Source organism: Mastacembelus armatus, chromosome 7 (genome assembly GCF_900324485.2).
Source record: "Mastacembelus armatus chromosome 7, fMasArm1.2, whole genome shotgun sequence".
Taxonomy (NCBI): domain Eukaryota; kingdom Metazoa; phylum Chordata; class Actinopteri; order Synbranchiformes; family Mastacembelidae; genus Mastacembelus; species Mastacembelus armatus.
Window position 1 is genome coordinate 4,122,861 of NC_046639.1, and position 20,910 is coordinate 4,143,770.

At 39.0% G+C, this 20,910-nt stretch overlaps 5 protein-coding genes across 6 annotated transcripts; 4 read left to right on the plus strand and 1 right to left on the minus strand.

The window, feature by feature from the left end:
• Positions 1-767: 767 nt before the first annotated feature.
• Positions 768-6,160, plus strand: abhd6b (abhydrolase domain containing 6, acylglycerol lipase b). 2 transcript variants are annotated; one of them, XM_026333440.2, is made up of 9 exons: positions 768-1,807; positions 1,998-2,133; positions 3,181-3,337; positions 4,127-4,240; positions 4,337-4,469; positions 5,160-5,317; positions 5,459-5,513; positions 5,597-5,697; positions 5,922-6,160. In XM_026333440.2, the coding sequence occupies exons 2-9, from the start codon at positions 2,009-2,011 to the stop codon at positions 6,099-6,101; spliced, it is 1,023 nt and encodes a 340-aa protein (XP_026189225.1). In that variant the 5' UTR covers positions 768-1,807; positions 1,998-2,008; the 3' UTR covers positions 6,102-6,160. The 2 variants fall into 2 exon arrangements, with proteins under 2 accessions (XP_026189225.1, XP_026189227.1); XM_026333442.2 differs by having other exon boundaries at positions 5,893-5,979.
• A 27-nt stretch (positions 6,161-6,187) lies between these two features.
• On the plus strand, positions 6,188-9,490 carry kctd6b (potassium channel tetramerization domain containing 6b). The gene is made up of 3 exons (XM_026333443.2): positions 6,188-6,513; positions 7,662-7,761; positions 8,076-9,490. Exons 2-3 carry the CDS (start codon positions 7,735-7,737, stop codon positions 8,760-8,762), a joined length of 714 nt encoding a protein of 237 aa, XP_026189228.1. The 5' UTR covers positions 6,188-6,513; positions 7,662-7,734; the 3' UTR covers positions 8,763-9,490.
• A 1,130-nt stretch (positions 9,491-10,620) lies between these two features.
• uqcc5 (ubiquinol-cytochrome c reductase complex assembly factor 5) lies at positions 10,621-13,945 on the plus strand. The gene is made up of 2 exons (XM_026332327.2): positions 10,621-10,936; positions 13,272-13,945. Exons 1-2 carry the CDS (start codon positions 10,783-10,785, stop codon positions 13,361-13,363), a joined length of 246 nt encoding a protein of 81 aa, XP_026188112.1. The 5' UTR covers positions 10,621-10,782; the 3' UTR covers positions 13,364-13,945.
• On the minus strand, positions 13,662-15,644 carry LOC113145508 (mimecan-like). The gene is made up of 6 exons (XM_026332324.1): positions 15,387-15,644; positions 15,194-15,272; positions 14,817-14,981; positions 14,530-14,732; positions 14,318-14,410; positions 13,662-14,185 (listed from the first exon to the last, which is right to left on the minus strand). Exons 1-6 carry the CDS (start codon positions 15,558-15,560, stop codon positions 14,015-14,017), a joined length of 885 nt encoding a protein of 294 aa, XP_026188109.1. The 5' UTR covers positions 15,561-15,644; the 3' UTR covers positions 13,662-14,014.
• An 890-nt stretch (positions 15,645-16,534) lies between these two features.
• On the plus strand, positions 16,535-20,633 carry LOC113145509 (14-3-3 protein beta/alpha-1-like). Its single transcript, XM_026332326.1, has 6 exons — positions 16,535-16,664; positions 17,757-18,058; positions 18,160-18,283; positions 18,880-19,043; positions 19,217-19,312; positions 19,400-20,633. Exons 2-6 carry the CDS (start codon positions 17,765-17,767, stop codon positions 19,454-19,456), a joined length of 735 nt encoding a protein of 244 aa, XP_026188111.1. The 5' UTR covers positions 16,535-16,664; positions 17,757-17,764; the 3' UTR covers positions 19,457-20,633.
• The last annotated feature ends 277 nt before the right edge of the window (positions 20,634-20,910 follow it).

Genomic DNA, 20,910 nt, shown 5'->3' on the forward strand with positions numbered 1-20,910 from the left:
ACATGTTAGTTACCAATTTGGCAATGTCCATAATGAAATCACTGACAAATGTGGGAAGTAGTCCACATCAAATCCACATTTTTGTGTTGCTACATTGGCTAAATTGTTTCTGTCCTGCAGTGTTTGCAATGTCCCTCTAAGGATGCAACGTGACAACCAGGATGATGTGGCTAATTTTGAGGTGACATGAGGTTCTTGGTCAGGCAACGTGGGGAATTCACTATGTAGCCTATGTGATGTGTGAGTCAATTGAGGACAGCCATTCAATCCTATATAAACCCAAATATGGGACTCATTCTCACGCAAAGGCAGCCTCTCTGCAGAGATGCTGTGCCTATTTGTTCTGCTCTAGTTTGCATGTAGGTCATCTGGAGTGGACAAGCGACGCAGTAGAATAACATTCATACACTGGATTAGATGGTATTTTACCTGTTTAATCTTGGGCTTTATAAAACTTTATTTTACTTATATCATTGTTATTAAGGTGTGTATTTGATCTAATGTTGTTGGTAGACAAGCTGTTACATAGAGAAATGTTAAACACTTCTGAATTAGGATATCCCCTCATCAGTTCCCAGTCCTACTTTGTAAAGTCACTACATCATCAAAGAAAAGAGTTTGACCTTTTTTCAATGGCTGTAATAGATTAAAACCAGCTGAAAATCACAGAAATATATAGAGATAAGGAGGAATAGTCTGTCTACTAGTCAGCAACAGTTTGGGGGTTTTTTTCTTTAGAAAGAAGATAGAACTGTATTTTTAAAAAAAAGAAAAACACGTGTGGCAGAGGTCACATGCACACCAAGGCTGCAGTCACCACTTGGATCAGACATCTGTACCCAAAGGCCTCAAATGTTTTTCATTGCCTGTGGATGTCCTGACACCTAGCGGCCTTTGCAAAAAGCCTTTAGGCCAACACCACTGATTGCAGTCAACAAATGACACTTATTCACAGTCTGTAGCATGACACCCAGTGGTGAGTTTGGGAATAGAAGCTTGAGCTTTTGTGGGAAAGTTGTCTGATTTGGTTCACAAAGTCAGTAGCTAATCCTTTGTCATTGGCACACTATTCTAACAAACACTTTTTAATTATAAAAGTAGTTACTGATTGAAGCTGTTTGATCAACTAATTCAGCATCTAACTGGTGCAGCTCGTTTACAGCAATATTTGGTATTTCAATCACAACTAGCAATCAAAATACACGTATGAAAATAAAACAAAATCATAATTCTGTAATCTGATTTTTCTCCTTATGGTGAGGCCAATTGTTTCTGTCACAAACCTCCCAGTGGGTATGAATGTCCCTGTTATTTCTCAGGGGCAGGTGGTCTGTATATTTAGAGAAGCATATTTTCATACCTTCTACCCAAGTCACTGTTACAAGTTTATTTTACAATAGTGTTATACAAAATGATCTACATATGCTCTTTTCTTTTGATATCTTCATATACTGTGTTTATATTGTAACCCCTTTGATATATCAAATGCTGTGTAAAAGTTTGGCCTGTGCGTTCACTTTAAAAGATTGACTGAATAATGAAGTGGCCTGGTTTTCCACCAGTGGTAAGTAATAATCAATGGATGTATCCAGAGCAAACATCATCTGCCGGGACTAACTGCACTGCACAGAGGCTGTTTTTATTACAGATTCCATAAAGATATACTGGGTGGGCATTTATTTGTCTACACATCAATAACACCTGAAAATGAACTAAAGTGTCTGTTTGCTGTAAAACTAATTAACAGAGTCACAGTTGAACCAGCGGTCATATGCACTTGGAGGAGGGAAAAACATTCATCCAAAAAGTAAGTTTTTACATTTTTGAAAAGGCGTGTTGTGGGATTAAAAGATGCTTTAATGCTATGATGCCACATTACATACTGTTACTGTAACATGCACATTGCTAAAGACACAGTTTGTCAGCTGATCTACTGGTATATGCTGCTATTATTTGCCTTTGCTGTGACATATGTGCATGATTTGTGTATTTTATAGGTGAGGCAGCCATGGCAGCTGATCTAGATATGGTCAACCTGTTTGTCATTGCTGTGGGCACCCTGGCTATTCCCATTCTGGCTTTTGTTGCTTCTTTCCTTCTCTGGCCCTCAGCTCTCATTAAAGTGTATTACTGGTAAAGTAACGTGTAATGTGTTTTCATGCTGTGCTCTTTGTATGTTTAATCCTTGATGCAGAGTGCAAGAGAACTGGCACTCTAACACAAAATGATAATTCTCTTGCAAATAATTAAAATGAATTACTAACAACATGAATTGCATTGCTGTTTACACGTTTTGTAATGCTGCAGCATTATTTCTCATGGGAATACTTTACATATCTTGTGCATCACTTTATCCCCACTTTCCCATTTGACTGCACAGGTTCAAGACAGTTTTAGAATAATACTCACATGCCCATATGTACTGTACATACTGTGACTGTTTAAAAAGACAAATCCCCTTGTGCCCTATTGTTGCTAGCATCTGCTGGGGGTGAGCAAACAAACACTTTCTGTGGCAGCACCAAGAGGGAACTTCCTACCAAATGATGGCCACTTTAGAAGACACCTGCTGAATAGACTCAGATTGACCTTCAGACTGCAAGTCCTCCAAAATAATATAGCTTGTCTATCCCACTAGAGTGACACAAGTGTTTTCAGATATGACCCCACTATGAGCAGGGCAATATCATTTCTCTTTTAAACAGTAACAAATTACTGTTTTATTATTAGCAACAAATGCTACAGCTAAGGTTTGGTTAGATTTAAGCACAGTGTAGGAACAAACACCAATCAGGTTGAAATAGGTATTTTGTACGGTTAGAGAAACATTTAGGTTAAAATAACCACTCAGATTAAATGACCTTCACCACCAGGGTTCCAATAATATATAAAGTTTAAGGGCTTTCACCCCCCATCATTTACACTAATTACTTTATTAATTACTACATTCGCTCTAAGATGGGATGGATATATAAAAAAAATCCACATGGACATGCGAGTGTATTAAGACTGACTTAAAGAAAGTGAACCTAACACTAACTTTTAGGTTAGGTTAGTACACTTTGTGCAGTAACCTAAAGAAACTGCATCATAAAAATGTATATCCAAGCCCTTATATTTGGTCCAAATTTGACTTCCAGTGCAGTCAAGCCTGTGTGTATGTTATCTGCTCCTCTGCAGGTACTGGCGGAGGACTCTGGGCCTACAGGTACGCTATGCAGACTGTGGCAGTTACCGCTTCTGCTACTCCTACAGAGGAAAGCCCGGGATGCGACCTTCCATTTTAATGCTGCATGGTTTCTCTGCTCACAAAGACACATGGCTCACTGTTGTCAAGGTCAGAGTAACACTAAACATTACAATTAGATTGTATGAAGCACTGAAAGGCCAGAAGAATTTGACTGTTGTAAGCAACTCTAATACAGTAAATTTTTAATCATTCAAGAACACTTAATGTAGAAATTTAAATGATTTTCTAACATTTAGATATTTTATCAAGAAAATTAGATATTTGAATTTCTTGCATGTCCAGGTCATTTTAATGTACATCAGAGCAAAAATGAGCTGTTAAGGTTTTGTTTATTTGTTAGGGGTCTACAGCTTCAGATAGAAAAGACAAATGTCCAGTATGAAAAGAAACTGTGTTTAAGTTGCTCAGATTCAGCTGATCATTTTCAAATCGAAAAGTTTAAGTCCCTTTCTGTGAGGCGATGACACAGTCACTTCACAGCAAGATGGTTCTGGGATCAGACCCTATTTGACCCTGTGTAGAGTTTGCATGTTCTTTTCATGCATCTTCTTTGAGTACTCCAGCTTCCTCCCACACCCTCTAAAAAATGAACCATAGAGAAAATGGATGGATAGAAATTTTCTATGTGTGTTTGTGGATAACTTGGGAATTTAAACCATATATATTTAGATGGATTGTTTTCCGAGTAAAATATTTCAGTGCTGTGTGTTCAGTGATATTTCAATCATAGAAATATTCATTCGTGATTTATGAAGCTGACACTGTGAAAGAGGCTGCGTACAGTGATTAACCTGCAGAGTATTTTCACCTCTACTGTGGCCTTTCATACATACATTAATAGTTTGATGCTGTGCTTTGTCCTGTCTACTGCTGTAGTATTTACCAAAACATCTGCACATTGTGTGTGTGGACATGCCTGGCCACGATGGAACAACACGCACCAACGCAGAGGATTATTCGATTCAGGGACAGGTCAGAAGGATCCATCAGGTACACTCAAGAGAGGGCTATGAAATACATATCTGTACTTGTCAGGTACCTAAATCATTCCACTGAAAATATGTTTTTGTCCTTTATTCTTCTCAGTTTGTGGAAGCCGTTCACTTGAACAGGAAACCTTTCCATCTGGTGGGAACCTCCATGGGGGGGAATGTAGCTGGAGTTTATGCAGCTGGCTATCCCTCAGAAATCTGTAGCATTACTCTCATTTGTCCAGACGGTCAGTCACCCTGGTTGCCTGTGTGTGTATGAATGTGTATTTGACACTCTACAAAGTTTAAACGCCACAGATGATTGATTTCTTTGGTTTATAAAATCCAGGTTAAATCAGCTCTTGCTGCTGCGATTTTGACCATTTTATTTCATTTTTTTCCTCCTGACCTTTCAAAGCAAATGAATTCATTTGATTAATTTGATCCCTACAATAATATGCTGTTCCTGACATTTCATTAGATTACACATTTGTCTTTAAAGGATGTCATATAATACCAACAAAAATGACAAGACATGGTGCATCTGCAGCAATAAGCTTCTCATGATGATGATATCGATATCAATTCAAAAAACACTGCCATGTTCTTATGAAATGAAACACTCAGACATACTCTGTGCTAAGTTTTAGTCAGTTCATTAAGGTAGGTAGCTGCTAATAATAAACTCATCTTTAAATGGCTCCTCTCTGGGTTTCTGACTCTCAAACACAAAGTTTGTCGCCCTTTTGTAAATAATCATTTAGACACGTCTTAAAACTAAAAATGGACAATTGAAATGATTTTATTCTCAAACTTTTTTTAATGAGGGATCAATCCCATGGTTATGAAATATAAGGTGCTTGTGCTATTCCTCTCTATTTATTGTTCCAAATATGAGTGTGCATAAGTTTCTCATCAACACTGATGTTATCCTGCAGGAATACGACATCAATCAGAGACCAAGTTTGACAACCATCTGCAGGACCTGGAGCACAGCAATTACACAATAAACATCCCACTGATCCCCACTACACCGGAAGAGATGGAGGACATGTTCAGACTTTGCTCTCACGTTCGCTTTAAAATCCCTCAGCAGGTCAGGTCCACACTTGAAAATGACATTAATAATTTCCCTTTGTTTGCACTTACAGTGAATGCCAATCACAGAATATTCACCCCCACTGAATTCCTCAAAGGTTTTTACATGTTGTGGTTTTATAAATGTGTTTTCTTTTAGATTCTTCAAGGTTTGGTAGACGTTCGGCAGCCTCATAACACATTTTACCAAAAAGGTTAGTTTGGTCTAGTAGGACTTTCCATGCGAGTGTACAGTGTAGTCCATGTGACCTCCAGCATGTCTGTTTCTTTTTCTTAGTATTTATGGAGATTGTTGGTGAGAAATCAAGATATGCCTTACAGGAGAACTTACATCTGATCACTGCACCTTTACAAGTGATATGGGGCAAACAAGACCAGGTAATGAGTTTCCACTAATAGCGTGGCTCAGCAAAGCCTGTACAAATACAGGAGTGTTTACCAGGCCGCCTTTGCTTCTAAACTAATCCTAAGAGTCATCCAACTGTGTTTCAACTTGTAACCTGAAGGTGTTGATGCAGGTTTTCTAGCTGCTCACTGTAAGTGTACAAACTTCCGTGACATATTTCCACACAGACATGAAAGCTGTCCCACATTTTGTCCAGGTGGTGGATGTTTCTGGAGCTGCAGTCATTGTGGGGGTGTTGCCCGGGTGCAGAGTGGACCTGCTGGACAACTGTGGTCACTCTGTGGTGATGGAGAGGCCCTGTCGGACAGCCAAACTCATCCTGGAGTTCATCATCACGCAGCAAGATGCCAGGGGTGGCACAAAGAAATCCTCCTGAACAAAACACCTCTAACCTTTCCTTTCCATTGCAATGCTTTTCTTCTTGTTCTTGGCATATGTAGACCCAAACATTACATTAAGGCAGTAGGATAATTAGACAAGGGTTAGAGTGTTCCAGCATTTGTCTATATGTTTGGATAAACAAATCGCCTTTAACTGGTTTATGATAATAAAAGTCCCATGCGTGTATCTGTACGTGGCTGTGTGAATGGATGTATTCATGCTGAGGTGCCTGCGGTTGTAGGAGCACCTCCTCCTCTCCTTCCTTCTCCTTTGGGTGCGCAGTTTTGCTGCAGCCAGGAGCCGAGCACAGCTGCCCGGTGCGACCAGCAGCAAACAGCAGTGACTACAGCGCTAAATCCCGACGTCAGGCTGCCACCACAGGACAAAAGCAGACGAAGGTTGAGCTGGTAAGGCTTCGACTTTACTCTCAGTCCGAATAGGACCCTGGTTTGGCAGACGGAACTGCTAGCATTAATGGTTTCAGGGGCTGCTAGGTAAGTTAGCTTGCTAGCTAGCGGACTAGACGATAAACAGTCTCAGCGTTGTAGTTAGCTCTATATACCCTCAGTCCATACAACCTTATAGCCGTGACGTTTAAAATACGTTTTGCTGCCTGTGGTATCAGCTCGTTAGCCGGTGTCTGCTTCATAGCAGCGTGAGGCGCATTGAGTCTGTGGCTTCTTGTGGTAGCTCCCATACAAACATTAGCTGGCTAACATGCGCCCCTTAGTTAGTTAGGAGCATCAGGACAAACGGGATGTGAGTGGGCTTATGTTCATTCAGGACCTCTGGAGGTGAATCACCTCTGCTGCGGGGTCCTGACTAATAAACGGAGTGACGCCGAGACCGAAAAGGGGAGGGGGGGATGACCCTCTTCTTTTCCAGATATCCCTGCCCTCTGATTGCCTCAGCACACCTGATCCAGGTAAACAGCAATGGGTACGGCAGGGACAGATGGAAAACGAGCAGGACAGTGGCCCTCCAGGATGAGTCCATCAACATACCACTCCTGTTCTCAACAACATATACCTTACTGGGGAAGTAGACTGAGCATTCTTGGATTTGGATTTTTAGATTTTCAGCAGGTGTAATGGAGATTTACGAACAAAGTGTGTATCTAGTCAGGGGTTTTAGATAATCCATGCTCTCAGGATGTGACAGTATTTCTGTGGAGAGTAAATAGGCGCTCAGGTAGAACCTCTCTCATGTTAATACCTCAGTGTTGCCGTCTGTAGTGAAAAACATGAATTTAATGCTGAGCAGCTTTGTCATTTATTATTATGTATTAATCTGCTGATTCATTTCTCAACTAATATGTTGTTTGGTCGTGAAACAGTGAGAAAGGAGTCAAAATGCCCATGCCAGGTTCTCATAGTCTGACAGATATTCAGTTTACTATAAGACTGACAAAACCAGAAATTATTCACATTTGTGAAGCAGATTTTTGTTCACTATTGCAGATCTACATGATTTGACTGAGCCTGCGTGATTGTGTCCAACGTATTCTGCATAACCGTATTAAAACTCACATACATCTGTCTTTTTTTTTCCACAGGTGAAATCGATGTAAGCTAAACCAAACCTGTTCACTCTGTTTTGGTTCTGACCAAGTGGTTATTATTCTCCAAATGGATAATGGAGACTGGGGCCATAGGGTAAGAGATGACTGGGTATCAGAATACAGTATGGAGCAGTTTTAGATTATTTCTTTTTTTTCAATGTTTACTTCATTGTTGTGAATGCAGTCTAATAAAGCAGTCATGCAGTAAATCTTACCTTTATTCAAGATCCATTCATTGTTGTTGTTGTTGCAGTGTTACACCAGAATGAAATACTATTTCTCCAAGTTCAACATCAAACTGATTAAACACTATTTTATCATTTATCACTGTAGTGTTCAAACACTGACTTTGTTAAATTTGATTAAAATGTGTGATTCTTATATTCTTCTCTGCTCCTTTCCTCCTAGATGAGTACTCCTGTTACCTTGAACGTGGGAGGGCACCTGTACACCACGAGCTTATCCACCCTACAGCGTTATCCAGACTCCATGCTGGGTGCCATGTTCAGAGGAGATTTCCCTACAACCCGTGATTCCCATGGTAATTACTTCATTGATCGAGATGGAACACTTTTCCGGTATATCCTGAACTTCCTGCGGACATCTGAGCTCACCCTCCCCGTGGACTTCACAGAGACGGACCTCCTGAGGAAAGAGGCGGACTTTTACCAGATCGAACCTTTAATCCAGTGCCTTAACGATCCCAAGCCGTTATACCCTCCTGACATCTTTGAGCAAGTAGTAGAGCTCTCTAGCACTCGCAAACTGTCAAAATACTCAAACCCTGTCGCAGTTATCATCACACAGCTAACGATAACCACAAAAGTACACTCCCTGCTGGAAGGTATTTCTAACAATTTCACCAAGTGGAACAAACACATGATGGACACCAGAGACTGCCAGGTGTCCTTCACCTTTGGACCATGTGACTATCACCAAGAGGTGTCCCTAAGGGTTCACCTCATGGACTATATAATGAAACAAGGCTTCACCATCCGAAACACGCGTGTGCATCACATGAGTGAGCGTGCAAATGAGAACACAGTGGAGCATTACTGGACTTTTTGTAGACCAGCTCACAAAGTTGAAGACTGACTTAGAGTATCAATGTTGTGGATGACATTACTTTTTGATTTGTCTTCATATTACACAAAACAAGTTTGACTTCTGAGTCATTTCTTATCAAGTACAAAGGCCCTATAGTTACAATTTTATTCAGTCAAGGACACAGTATTATACCTAAGTGATGCTTAAAATATGGATGCATTGCGTTTTACAGGAGTAATTGTAATTTAATTTGGATCCAGTACCTGCATATGTTTATCTCAAAGTTAGTAATAAAGTGATTGTGATCAGGTGGCCATGATTTGAGACATGTGGTATCAAGTCTACATCTTAACATACATTAATGTAAAGTTTTACCACAGTTTCGGAGGAGGAGTCAAAAAGAAGAGATTGTAGAATTTGTGATTAAAAGTTAAGTCCTTTTTTAAACTAGAGAAAGTGAAGAAATAACTTTTTGGATCCTGAGGAGTTTAATTTTTTAGTAATATATTAAATTATAATTACATTTAGCCCAATTTATTTGTGGTAAGTTTAGAATAGATCTTAAAGTAGTCTCTTAGCTCTCTATTAACTTCTTGTATGGTACTATTTCTGAAGACCCTAATAGCTGTTGCATGTGTCTGTGTGTCTTGTGTATGTATATGTATTTTCTATGTGCGCTTTGCAGTATTATATCATACTGTTAAACTTATGAGCTCATATCAACAGTGGTGTGTTTGGTCATCCCAGTCAGAAAAAAACATTTTGTATATTTGTCAGTCATAAAATTTTGTTTTTGTTCAGATTTCTCACCTTAATTGTGATGGTTTATATGGGAACGTTTATCGTGCTTCAGCTACTCCACTAACACTGAACCATGTCAGGCTCCTTACTATATGGATAGTTGAGGAACTGCAGCTCCTTTGTATGTCTGGACAAAATGACACCATTAGATTACAATTTGGCAGTTAAGGGGAAGAAGTACAACTCGATTTAGAATACTGAGCAGATTCCCTCCCTTTTTGGCAGCACTTTTTGTTATAGAGTACTCTAGATCTTATCTTCTGTTTAAGTAGTGGTGTGATTTTAGGTGAAAGATAAACTTGCATCAAAGTTTCATTCTTAAAAAGTGCTCTTTTCCTCAGCTGTAGAAACGATTTATGAATATATGATGAATATGATTTATGAATGTTTAAACCTTGCATCACTTCTCACTGACTGGAAGTTCAATCTACTGAACTTTATATCGTTTGACAAAACATGCCATGCTGACCATAATGTCTCTCAATTAAAGTGTAGACACCCATATATCCATCCATCCATTATTTATACCAACTTGTTCCTCTATCTATATATATATATATATAAGTAAGATAATGAGAGTTTTATATATATTTATATATATATTTATTTCTTTATATTTCTATATATAAAACTCTTCCGGTTTACTTCCTCATTATCTTGCTGAAAAGTAAATGGTGCCTCTTTCTAGAGTTAACCACGATACTATCCCTCAGTTTCAAGTGCGTGTCGCTAACAAACCCGTGCTCTGCTGCATTAGCAGAATGTCGGCATGTTGACAACTCTGTATATAACTGTATATATCTTAGTCTTTATACTCTGTTTGCACAGCCAAATCCACTGTGACCAATAAACGTTAGAATTTGAAAACTGTGTGTTGCCAGGTTTGTACTTATTTTCATCAAAAGGGAAACATCATTGATGTAAGAAATTCTCGATATCTCTCGAAACTGAACCACAAGAATCAAATGGACAGGTTTCCACTAGGTTCCTCATGACACACTTTAAACGACATGACATGAACGCAGCATTACGACTCGTTTTGTGGGTGTTCGTTTCAAATACCAGTGTCGAGCGTCTATTGGCTTATTTTAACATTCGAAGCTTCTCTGCTCACTTGGTTCGTACCAGGCCACAAAACGAGCGTACCCTTTCACGTCGTTGCTCTCGCTACGTTTGTGAAGGACGTGTGAAATGTCCGTGTCTGCTTTGTCCTCGATAAAACTCTTTTAAAACGATATACATCATATATATCTGTTTATCTATCAGGATGTTTCTTATGAGCAAAAACCTTAAATATTTACTGGACCTTGTGCCAGGCAAACGTCATCTTGGGACGTACAGATTCCTTCCTGTCTTTTTCTGCATCGGAGGGATCATGGAGTGGATTATGATCAACGTGAGGATAGGAAAAGAGACTTTCTGTGAGTGTTCAATGACAAATTCAGTTCGTCTTCAAGAGTAAACTGTTAAGTTTTAATCACCTGTCTAGCTAGCATGCAGGTTGAGGTCATTAGCTTGCTATGCTAAAAACAAACCAAGAGAACCGAACGTGACAAGTTGCGAGTCTGATTTGCATGAAATACTGTGTGTTGTTAGGTTGGTGCCAAGCAGCTTTACTTAACTATAACTCATATTCAAGAAATTATTGAAAGTAAATGAACTGGCAACGATCTTTATACTTGACTGCACTGTTAGCACTGTTGCCTCGCAGCAAGAAGGTTCCTGGTTTGAAACCCAGCAGGGGCCTTTCTGTGTGGAGTTTGCATGTTCTCCCTGTGCTTGTGTGGGTTTTCTCCAGGTACTCTGGTTTCCTCCCACAGTCCAAAAACATGTATGTCAGGTTGATTGGTGACTCTAAATTGCCCATAGGAGTGAGTGTGAGTGTGTGAGGTTGTTTGTCTCTATGTGGCCCTGTGATGGACTGGGGACCTGTCACCCAAAGAGAGCTGGGATAGGCTCCAGCAGATCCCCTTGACCCTAAAGAGGTTATAGATGATGGATGGATGATCCTCTCTATGAAGTTTGCGTTTTTCCCTGTTGTCTACATGTGTTCCAGCTTCCTCCCACAGCCCAAAACCCACAAGCCTGGATGTACCAGGATAAGCCATAGATAATGGAAGGAAGGATAGATTAATCCCTTTAGTGTTTTTTTTTTTTTTGTTGCAGCAAAAATGCCCAACACTCACTAAGACCACCTTCTCAAATGTGACTTTTTTGCCAGTTTCTCAGTTTTCTATGATACTAAAGTTAACAATAATAAAGTTTAACAATAATAATAACCTAAAATAATAATTAAAAGCTGCAACAGTCAAATAATTCCTACAATCATGCAATAATACCACCTTGCACAAGGTAAATGATGAAATGCATATTGCAAACTTCCAGAGCCTGAAATTAATTTTTTTTTTGGTCTTGACAAACACTACAAAACTTGCAGATGCTCAGTTTTTAAAATGGAGAAAAGCAAGAAATCATTGGAAAAGCTTGAACCAGAGAATGTTTGTGATTTTTAATTGATAAATGACACAAATAAGTCACCGATTATCAAAATTGTTGCTGCTTAATTTCCTGTTGATTGACGAAATGCTAAATGAACTTAATTGTTGCATAATTATTGATGCTTTAATGTGCAAGCATTATTTTAATGTGGTGTATTTGAGGCTAATTCTAACTACTCTATGTATAAAAAATATATTGTGCTGTAAACAAATATCCTGTGTTTTGTAATCTGAGTCTTCAAAGTAACTAGAAACTACAAACTGAACAATATTTGCCTCTGAAAAGTAGTTGAGTTAAAGTACTATAACATAGCATAAAATGGAAATATATGAAGTACCTTAACAGGGCATTAATTAAGTAAATATATTGATAATGTGTTGATATGTCTACACCTACAGAGAGTATTTATGCCACAGACTGAAAAGAACCCTATTATTGTAGCAGATGTGTTCAAATGTTCCATTTCAGGAGATCTAAAAGATAAAAAATAAATATAAAAAATAATATTCTGCCCTGTATGTTTTCATTGACTAGTAGTCTGAGGCCATGTAGGGATACAAAAAAAATGTTCTCTGCAGAGAACAGGTATATATCTTTTATTCTTCAAGTTGTTAGTAGGTTACTTATTACATATGTGTTTATTTTTTTTAAAAAAATCAGCAGGATAATTCATGGACCTTTTTCACAGAAGAAATGTTGACGTGTCACAGTAGGAAAAATGGACAAAAAAGTATTGTAACGGAATTCCAAATGCTTTGGTTTCAGAGTCGTGGGTTCTGTCCGAAATCACTACCTCATGCAGTTATTTACTGTTCCCTGTAAAATACACTCAGTAGTGACTCAAATATTCAGATTTTGGACACAGGATCAGACATTTAAACCTCCACCTTAGATGGAAAAGTACTGGTGTTAACAAATTTCCGTTATTGGTTCCATCAAGTGTTCAGGTAAGCCATGTTAGTGATCCAGGACACACATATCAGCACCCTGGAAACTGGCTCCCCAGTTGGTATTAAAGCTTTGAATTTCCTGTATAAGAAGCCAAAATGTCTGTGATGGAACAAGGCCTACTGTGCATGCTGGCTCACTGTCACACTGTCCTGACTTACTGAGATATGTGGATAGACCAGAGCTGCTGTTAATGTTATTAGTAACACCTGCTTTTCTTCTGATGACACGTCAAACTGCTTCCTGTAAGAAAAAAAAATAGGTGTCTCATTTCAGTCTACTTACTTTTTTTTTTTTTTTTCTTACCAGATGACGTCTACAGAAGAAAACGCTCAGAACGAGAGTACCAGCAGAAGATAGCAGATGGACTGATAGGTCCTATGGAGCCGGCAGAAAAGTGAATGATGGTCGGATTCAGTGTGTGTTTCACGTGTCCTCTTAGGACACATTCCTGGACTTTTGCTCCCTTAATCGATTCAAACAGGCTAGAAGAAACTTCATATTATGTTCTTGCCTGTTAAGAATATTCTCAGTTAATGAACATTATTAAGGAATCAAGACTGAAAGTCTGATCACTTCCGACATGCAGACTTTATTGTTGATATAGTATTCAGTTTAGGAAACAGCAGTAATAAGATTAACGTGAGATCAAGCCTAAAAATAGTCACAACATTGGTGCGTGTGTTTTTGTGATGATCATATCCATGTTTCAGTATTGATTTGACAGTCTGTGTCGATGTTATTATGTTTAAACATTGCATAGCACCTGCCAAGACAGAAGCATCTCAGTCAAATTGTAACTAAAGAGAAAATACAAAGAGTATGTTATACTGGCAGATGCTGTTGATGAGAACAAAAAATACAAGCTCTTTCTTCCCTTGTTGTCCATTATGTTACATGATTTCTAATTATTGATTGTTAAGAGATCTTGACTGTACAGTAAATTTATTAAGTATATAAAATGTAACATGTTGTAAATTGTATTTATTTGTTTATCATTCTTCATTTTACACAAAACCTCGTCCTAAATTTTACTTCTGTCAGACAATAATTCAGTTGTACCATCCAATGGGGAGAGACCGCAGACAGATAAAGCTGTTCGGGTGCTTAAACAGCTTGAGGGGGTTCCCATCCAGTCTCACCTCATCCATGTTGGTCCGGATGTAGTGGCTGCTGTTAACGTTGCAGAATGTCTCATCTGTTATTGCTGAAATCTTATTGTTCTGCAAGAGACCAATCGAAGCACACAAAATTGGCCCATCGTGTAGCTACATCTACCTCTGCAGTCAGAAAGAATAATCAGTTTACTTTGGTGATTGGTTTTTGTGCTTGTAGTAATTTAGAGATGAACTTACATGCAGGTGCACAACATGAAGAGATTCTGGAAGTTGAGGCACTGCTGTCAGTTCATTGTTTCCAAGGTAAAGATATGCCAGTCTTGTTAGTTTCTGCAAAAACAAAAAAACATTCATTTGAATCAAGCCCCTTATCCTGTCACGCTTGCAAAGTAAAAAAGTTTAAAATGAAAAAAATGACATTAGATAAGTGTAATTACTTCCTAACATACTTTAAAAGCGTTTCCCTTTACACCCTGGGTTTGAAGCTTGTTGAAATTGGCATTGAATGTAACTAGCTTGGTGGGAAGTGTAGGTAGTTTAGTAAGTCTGTTATCTGCAAGACTGAGCTCTTCAAGATTGAGAAGATTTAAAAAAGCTCCATCGTCTATTTCAGCAATTAGATTTCCAGTTAGGTCAATTCTTCTTAATGTAGCTGGAAAAAAACAGAGAAGGAGAGATATAACAATGATATTCACCAGAGGAGAATGTGTTAAATATTTTAATGACCTTTATTTACCTATGTCTGCAAAGTCTTGTTTGCTTATTTTAGTGATTTTGTTGAAACGTGCATACAGATACGCTGTTTCCTTTGGAAGTGCTGGGACAGCTGACATTTCAGGGGACACCTCCTCACAGTAAACTGATCCAGTCAGGCAAACACACATTAGGCATGTTGGCAATTCTGAAAAAAACACATTGGTATTTTAACCACATTTAACTATGCAGTTTAAAATGCACTACAGACAGTTTAGATGAGGACACTGGATCTCCCTCATTATTACATAATACAGACCTGAGCTACATTCACAAAAATGTGAAAGCATGCCTCAGCAAGTGTTACATAATTGGTTTTCAAATGATTGAAAAATATTTATCTGTTTAAACAAACCTTACCCTTGGCTTTTGGGGCTACTGCAGGGTTGGCGTGCAAGTCTTGAGGGAAGCCATAATCTGGAAAGTTTACAAGGTCTCTCTGTAAAAAGAAGAAATCTTAATAAGAGATGTATTTTTCCTTCCAACTCAGACGGTTATGCATCTCATCCACTTGCTCATTAACACTATATTCAAGTCCCAAAAGATATTTTACCTCAGGTTTTCTTGCTTCGATATATGTGCCCTTTGCTGAAGAAAACAGTACCCAAGGGAGTATAACAGATGTGAAAATTAAAGTCCTTAATTGCATTGTGGTGTCTAAGCTGCTGGTCAGAGAGAGTTGGTGCTGCTGGGATCTGAGGTGCATGTGAGCAGAAAAATTTTCCATCTAGTTTTTATAAAGCTGCCAGTAATATGGCTGAGTAAGTGAAGGAAACAAATGTTAACTCAATACATGCTGTGTTTGTGTCACACTCAGTGGTCGTGATGACTGTTTAAAAGCATAATAATATAGATATTTTTTTGTCCAGCTAACAGATTCAAATATTTGCTGTCAAAAAATCACCAAGTGAGAGTCCTGAGCACTGCTTGGACTATTTACTGAATGCGAAAATAATGCTGCTATGGGGAAAACTGAGTGGTTCCAATTATTGGTGGGGGGATGAGGTGATTTATAAAATGAATTGCCAAAGCAAGCACTGTACTGGAGAGAGAACATTATTCTCTTTACTACCACATACACATACCAACTCAATAACAGCAGTTAATACACACTGTCTCTTTAGTTGAGAGCTTCCCTTTGACCACATTGGATGACTGATAGAGGCTGAAGACTGAAACAGGATTTTCTTGCTGCAGTATTTTTTCTTGTCACTGAGAATGAACAGATCCCTTTTATAATGTGATACGTGTGATGTAGAGAAACATCCATATATTTTATTTATTTCCAATGTGTGAAGCTAATATAAGGAGTTAGTCTTGTTCAGGAAACAGGAGTATCTTGTATAGGCAGTCTTTAAGTAGACCTTGTGTTTCTACGGGCTGTGTCTCTGTGTGTGCAGTGGAGCATCAAAAAATAAAGGAGACTGGGGGGATTCCGTAGTAAAAGACTGAAACTTTGGAAGATACTGGGTTGATTAGTTTATCTCAGATGCAGACTTTGATTTAATCAAGTTTGAATTAAATTCTCATGTAACCATCAGTCTGAACGAACCAGTGCATTGTGGTAGGGCCCCTTTAAAAACCCGATAGATTAAAAAAACAAGTGTGTTTTTGAAAAACTGTGTTTTAAGTTTGGTTATAATGTTTCTATTATTTTGCTTGTTAGCAGTGGCTGCATTACGTAAGGCAGATGTGTGGTGAGAAAAGAGGAAACAAGTGCCAGTTTAGCGGAAGTGGTACTGCCCTGAACGATACGCTGAGCGAGACGGAGGACTGAGGTTGAATCGTCCAGAGAGAAAAAAAAAAGCAGGATTAAAAAGTCGTCAATATTGTAAGTGTAAAAACATCACACGTGTGAAATGTGCTTTATGGTACTACATTTTCATTCGTACTTTAGTGGCAGAATAGCTGTTTCATCTCGCCCGGCTGAATTCTATTGAGAAACCATCATGCTAACGGAGCGGGGTTTGGGAACGGCTAGTCGGTTAGCTTGCTGGCTAGCAGCTAGTGTTAGCCACGGAGCTAATCGACGGTCAAGATACTTTGTTCTGACAGGCTCGGCAGCCTGAGTGGGCCGCGGCACAGCTGTTGAAAATGAATTAAACGCCAAAGTTATAGGTCACAGTACGAGACTTCATTTTGATGACTAACAGAAAAATGTCAATTGCCAACATCATGCGCTGGGTTTTTAAACGAAAGCCAGACCTTGTTTCTGGCCTAGCGAACGAGCGTTACCGTTATATAGCGGTAACGCTATATTAAACGACGGGAGCTACCAAGCTAGTTAGCCACTCCATTCACTCTGCGTTATTACGAATACGACAGATTAGCCCGGGTAACGTTAGTCAATCCAGTAATACTGCAAATGTAAATATGACCAAAGCGAAGTATAAATAAGATCGGTCGTGGTCAACAGCCTAATGTTAACATCCGTTAGGGAAAGGTGTCAACCCGCTAGCGTTGCTAGCAGCATTAGAGCAAGGCATCAAAAACCTGACCCGGGAAGGCTTCGGCTGCTGTAGAGCGAGTGTCGGGTTAAACATCATTAATACAGCCAATAACCGCGTTGTGCATGTTAAGATTTAACTCATAAGATTATTTCAATTATATTCAGACATATTAAGAAAAATTAGGTTACGGGCGATGCGGGTGAGACAGGATTGTTAGAACCCTTTCAACGGGCTAGCTGCTAATCTTAGCATATAGTGTGTATGGTTGACCCACTTGCCAGGGGGCCCGTTTCCATTGAATCCAGTGGTGTAAATGTATGGTAAAAGCTGGTATCCCAAAGGACCTAGTCAGTTCATAACTGAGCTCAGAACACACTGACATGTCTACTGAATGTACAATGTGAGAAAACCTTTGAAATCTTTGTTTCCTTTTGACAAACTACAAATAACTACTTCTAATATTGTTTCCTCAGTTTAGAAAATGGATAAGAACGACCTGGTACAGAAGGCTAAGCTTGCTGAGCAGGCTGAGCGCTATGATGACATGGCTGCAGCCATGAAGTTGGTGACAGAGCAAGGTGCAGAGCTGTCAAATGAGGAGCGCAACCTTCTTTCAGTTGCCTACAAAAATGTGGTGGGAGCACGCCGTTCATCCTGGCGTGTCATCTCCAGCATCGAGCAGAAGACTGAAGGCAATGACAAAAAACAGCAGATGGCACGTGAATACCGGGAGAAGATTGAATCTGAGCTGCAGGATATCTGCCATGATGTGCTTGTAAGTGTTTTAGGTGTCTTATTCTGATTCATACAGTTGTAATCACTGTGTTTCTTTAGTCTGACTATCATGAAGCTGAAAAGCTCAACTATTGATTTCAGGGTCTACTGGACCGCTATCTCATTGCCAATGCATCTGCTGCTGAAAGCAAGGTGTTCTATCTGAAAATGAAAGGTGACTATTATAGATACCTTTCTGAGGTTGCGTCTGGGGATAATAAGAAGGGTAAGTAAGGACATAATTTACATTATAATTTTGTGATGTAATACCGTACTTGCACTAGGACATATTTTTATAATAATGAGTCTAATAGATTATTTAGTTGTGTGAAAATTGCTTGAGGGATGAAGAGTGTTACAGCTTTTTTTTTTTTTTTTTTTTTTGCTTTTGACGATTTAAAAAAAAGTTATGGTATTTCCACCTTCATTGTTGTTTCCAGCAATCGCAGGCAACAGTTTTTGGGGGAAAAAACAGACAGCTACCTTTATGTCCTGCGTCAAACAGCAGACAAAGTTTACTTTTAGGTAGTTATCAGAGTGGTTTATTTAGTACCTAAAGAGATAGATATTTTTTCTTCAGGCCTTGGTGGATACTAAAACAATGCTTAAAGGAGAGTGAATATTGGACTTACATTTGCTTGGCAGACACAAACATGACTCCAAAATAAGGCTAGTGTTGCTCCATGTCTACTCGGTATAATAGGCAACTTTTTGCTAAAACACTTGCCATTACTTTAAATACAAGAAAGCATATGTTTTGAGGCTTTTTTCCTGTTGCCACAAGTGGTCAAAACATTTTTTTTTGTCTTTTTCTGCCTATAGAGACAGTAGAGAATTCCCAGGAGGCATACAAGCAAGCTTTTGAAATTAGCAAGGGGGAGATGCAGCCAACACACCCTATCAGGCTTGGCCTGGCCCTCAACTTTTCAGTCTTCTACTATGAAATCCTCAACAACCCGGACAAGGCCTGCAGCCTTGCTAAGACGGTACAAATAGAAACCCAAAGGCATAATTTTGAAACATTTTGCAAGAATTTTGACACCTTTATTTTTCAGTACTGACTAGTTTGAAGAAATGTTTTTTGTTTCACTACCACCAAACAATATTCAGAGGAAGCTATTAAACTATACAGTAAATAAGTTTATTGTTTGCATTTCAGGCCTTTGATGAAGCCATTGCTGAACTTGACACTTTGAATGAGGATTCTTACAAAGACAGCACCCTGATCATGCAGTTACTAAGGGACAACCTGACTGTGAGTCTTCCCCACATGCTTTTTTATCTGATTGATCCTGGTGTATTTATTATACAATTCATAATGCTTTCCTTATTCTGTTCGCAGCTGTGGACATCAGAAAACCAGGCAGATGAGGGAGAGACTGGAGAGGGGGAAAACTAATGGAATTGCACTGATAATCCACCTACACTCTTATCTTAAACACAGACAGCTTATATACATCCCCCTCCACTCCATCAGCCCCTCCCTCTTCTGTATGACAAGCAGCCTGAATTGCTCCTGACCAACTAGTTTACCCCTCTCAGTTCACTGTGAGGTGACAGGGTAATTTTCAGTTGTTAGCAGATTCAGTCACTTTGTGGAAACGTTGTATTGATTAGTGAGTCCATGTTGCTGTTGTTATTGTCAGCTTTGTGTGACTGTATGTAGTGAGTGAGTGAGCGTGAATGGATGTGAAGGATAGTGCGTATGGTCCAGGGGGCAAAGGGGTTGTTGTGAATTCTAATTGTCCTTCCAAATTCCTTAGTCCCCGGTAGTTTGTTGTGCATTTTTCCATCCCATTTTTGTTACTTTTCTTATTTGTGATTCCTCATAATATTTACAGGTTTTATTGTATGGTAATTAAACTGGCAGTTGATTTCCACCAAACACTGTGATGGTAGGTGTTCAATTTGCTTAAACAGTTTTGTGTTTAAATTTCCAGACACGTGTACAATCCTGTATTCAACTAACTGCAATTCAGCTGTGGGCTCATACAGAAAGGAGGCAGGCTGTATTGTGACACTGGCATCTTGGTGTACGGCTCCTCGATCATGTTCACAAATTCACAGTTTCAGAGTTCTAAGGGAATCCTTAAATTGTCATGTTAGATTTGTTCAGACATAAAACATTCCACCTTATTAGGCTTTTGGAAAGGCAGTGCTTTTTTTGAACTAAGTATGGATTGTCATTGTAGTTTTACTCACTGTTCAGGTGCTGCTTGATCCCAGTACAATGAAAAGTGTATGTGCGTAAATGTGGTTACATGTATTTTGCAAGATTGACTATCATCTGTATGTAAAACCTAAGGTAACCTTTTATTGATGTTAATTGAAAATGTCTTACCACACTGTATCAATCCTGCTTGCAAAATATTCCTCTTAAAGCGGTTGTTTTCTCCAAAAAATGTTTTGTGCCTGGCTTTCTCTTGCAGCCTCTTTTCACTTATGTGGCAGCATCTGCTTGTTGTTTTTAGAAATCTCAAAGAATGAGTTAGAACCGACAAAATTTGTAAAGGCTGATATCAGTTTTTACCCAGGTGCATCACTCTGTTGTTCAAAATAGCTGGTGTGAATGATAATGTCAAAAATCAGGTCTATTCTGAAGGTGCAATTGGAAGACGCTCATCACTTTGGAAAGAAGCTCAGTGTCACAATACCATGTATCACCACTACATTCCACATACTGTAGTTGAAGACACCATTCCACATTATAGCTGACAGTCTGTTTACTCTGACAGTGCTCCAATGAATTGAAATAATCTTCTGTTGGGGGGTGGGGTGGGTGGGGGGGGGAGTTATGTCAGTTTATTATTATGCTTGATGAAAATGCAGTTAGTGAATGTGGAACGAAGCCTG

Bases quoted from the DNA above. Each gene is read 5' to 3' on its own strand.
- abhd6b (XM_026333440.2), top strand. From the start codon at position 2,009: ATGGCAGCTGATCTAGATATGGTCAACCTGTTTGTCATTGCTGTGGGC. The intron at 3,338-4,126 runs GTCAGAGTAACA...CTACTGCTGTAG, and splicing joins CATGGCTCACTGTTGTCAAG to TATTTACCAAAACATCTGCA. The intron at 4,470-5,159 runs GTCAGTCACCCT...GTTATCCTGCAG, and splicing joins TACTCTCATTTGTCCAGACG to GAATACGACATCAATCAGAG.
- kctd6b (XM_026333443.2), top strand. From the start codon at position 7,735: ATGGATAATGGAGACTGGGGCCATAGG. The intron at 7,762-8,075 runs GTAAGAGATGAC...CTTTCCTCCTAG, and splicing joins ATGGAGACTGGGGCCATAGG to ATGAGTACTCCTGTTACCTT.
- uqcc5 (XM_026332327.2), top strand. From the start codon at position 10,783: ATGTTTCTTATGAGCAAAAACCTTAAATATTTACTGGACCTTGTGCCA. The intron at 10,937-13,271 runs GTGAGTGTTCAA...TTTTCTTACCAG, and splicing joins GATAGGAAAAGAGACTTTCT to ATGACGTCTACAGAAGAAAA.
- LOC113145508 (XM_026332324.1), bottom strand. From the start codon at position 15,560: ATGGAAAATTTTTCTGCTCACATGCACCTCAGATCCCAGCAGCACCAA. The intron at 14,733-14,816 runs GTAAATAAAGGT...GTTTTTTTCCAG, and splicing joins ACAAGACTTTGCAGACATAG to CTACATTAAGAAGAATTGAC. The intron at 14,186-14,317 runs GTAAGTTCATCT...GGTCTCTTGCAG, and splicing joins TTCATGTTGTGCACCTGCAT to AACAATAAGATTTCAGCAAT.
- LOC113145509 (XM_026332326.1), top strand. From the start codon at position 17,765: ATGGATAAGAACGACCTGGTACAGAAGGCTAAGCTTGCTGAGCAGGCT. The intron at 19,044-19,216 runs GTACAAATAGAA...TTTGCATTTCAG, and splicing joins CCTGCAGCCTTGCTAAGACG to GCCTTTGATGAAGCCATTGC. The intron at 19,313-19,399 runs GTGAGTCTTCCC...TTCTGTTCGCAG, and splicing joins TACTAAGGGACAACCTGACT to CTGTGGACATCAGAAAACCA.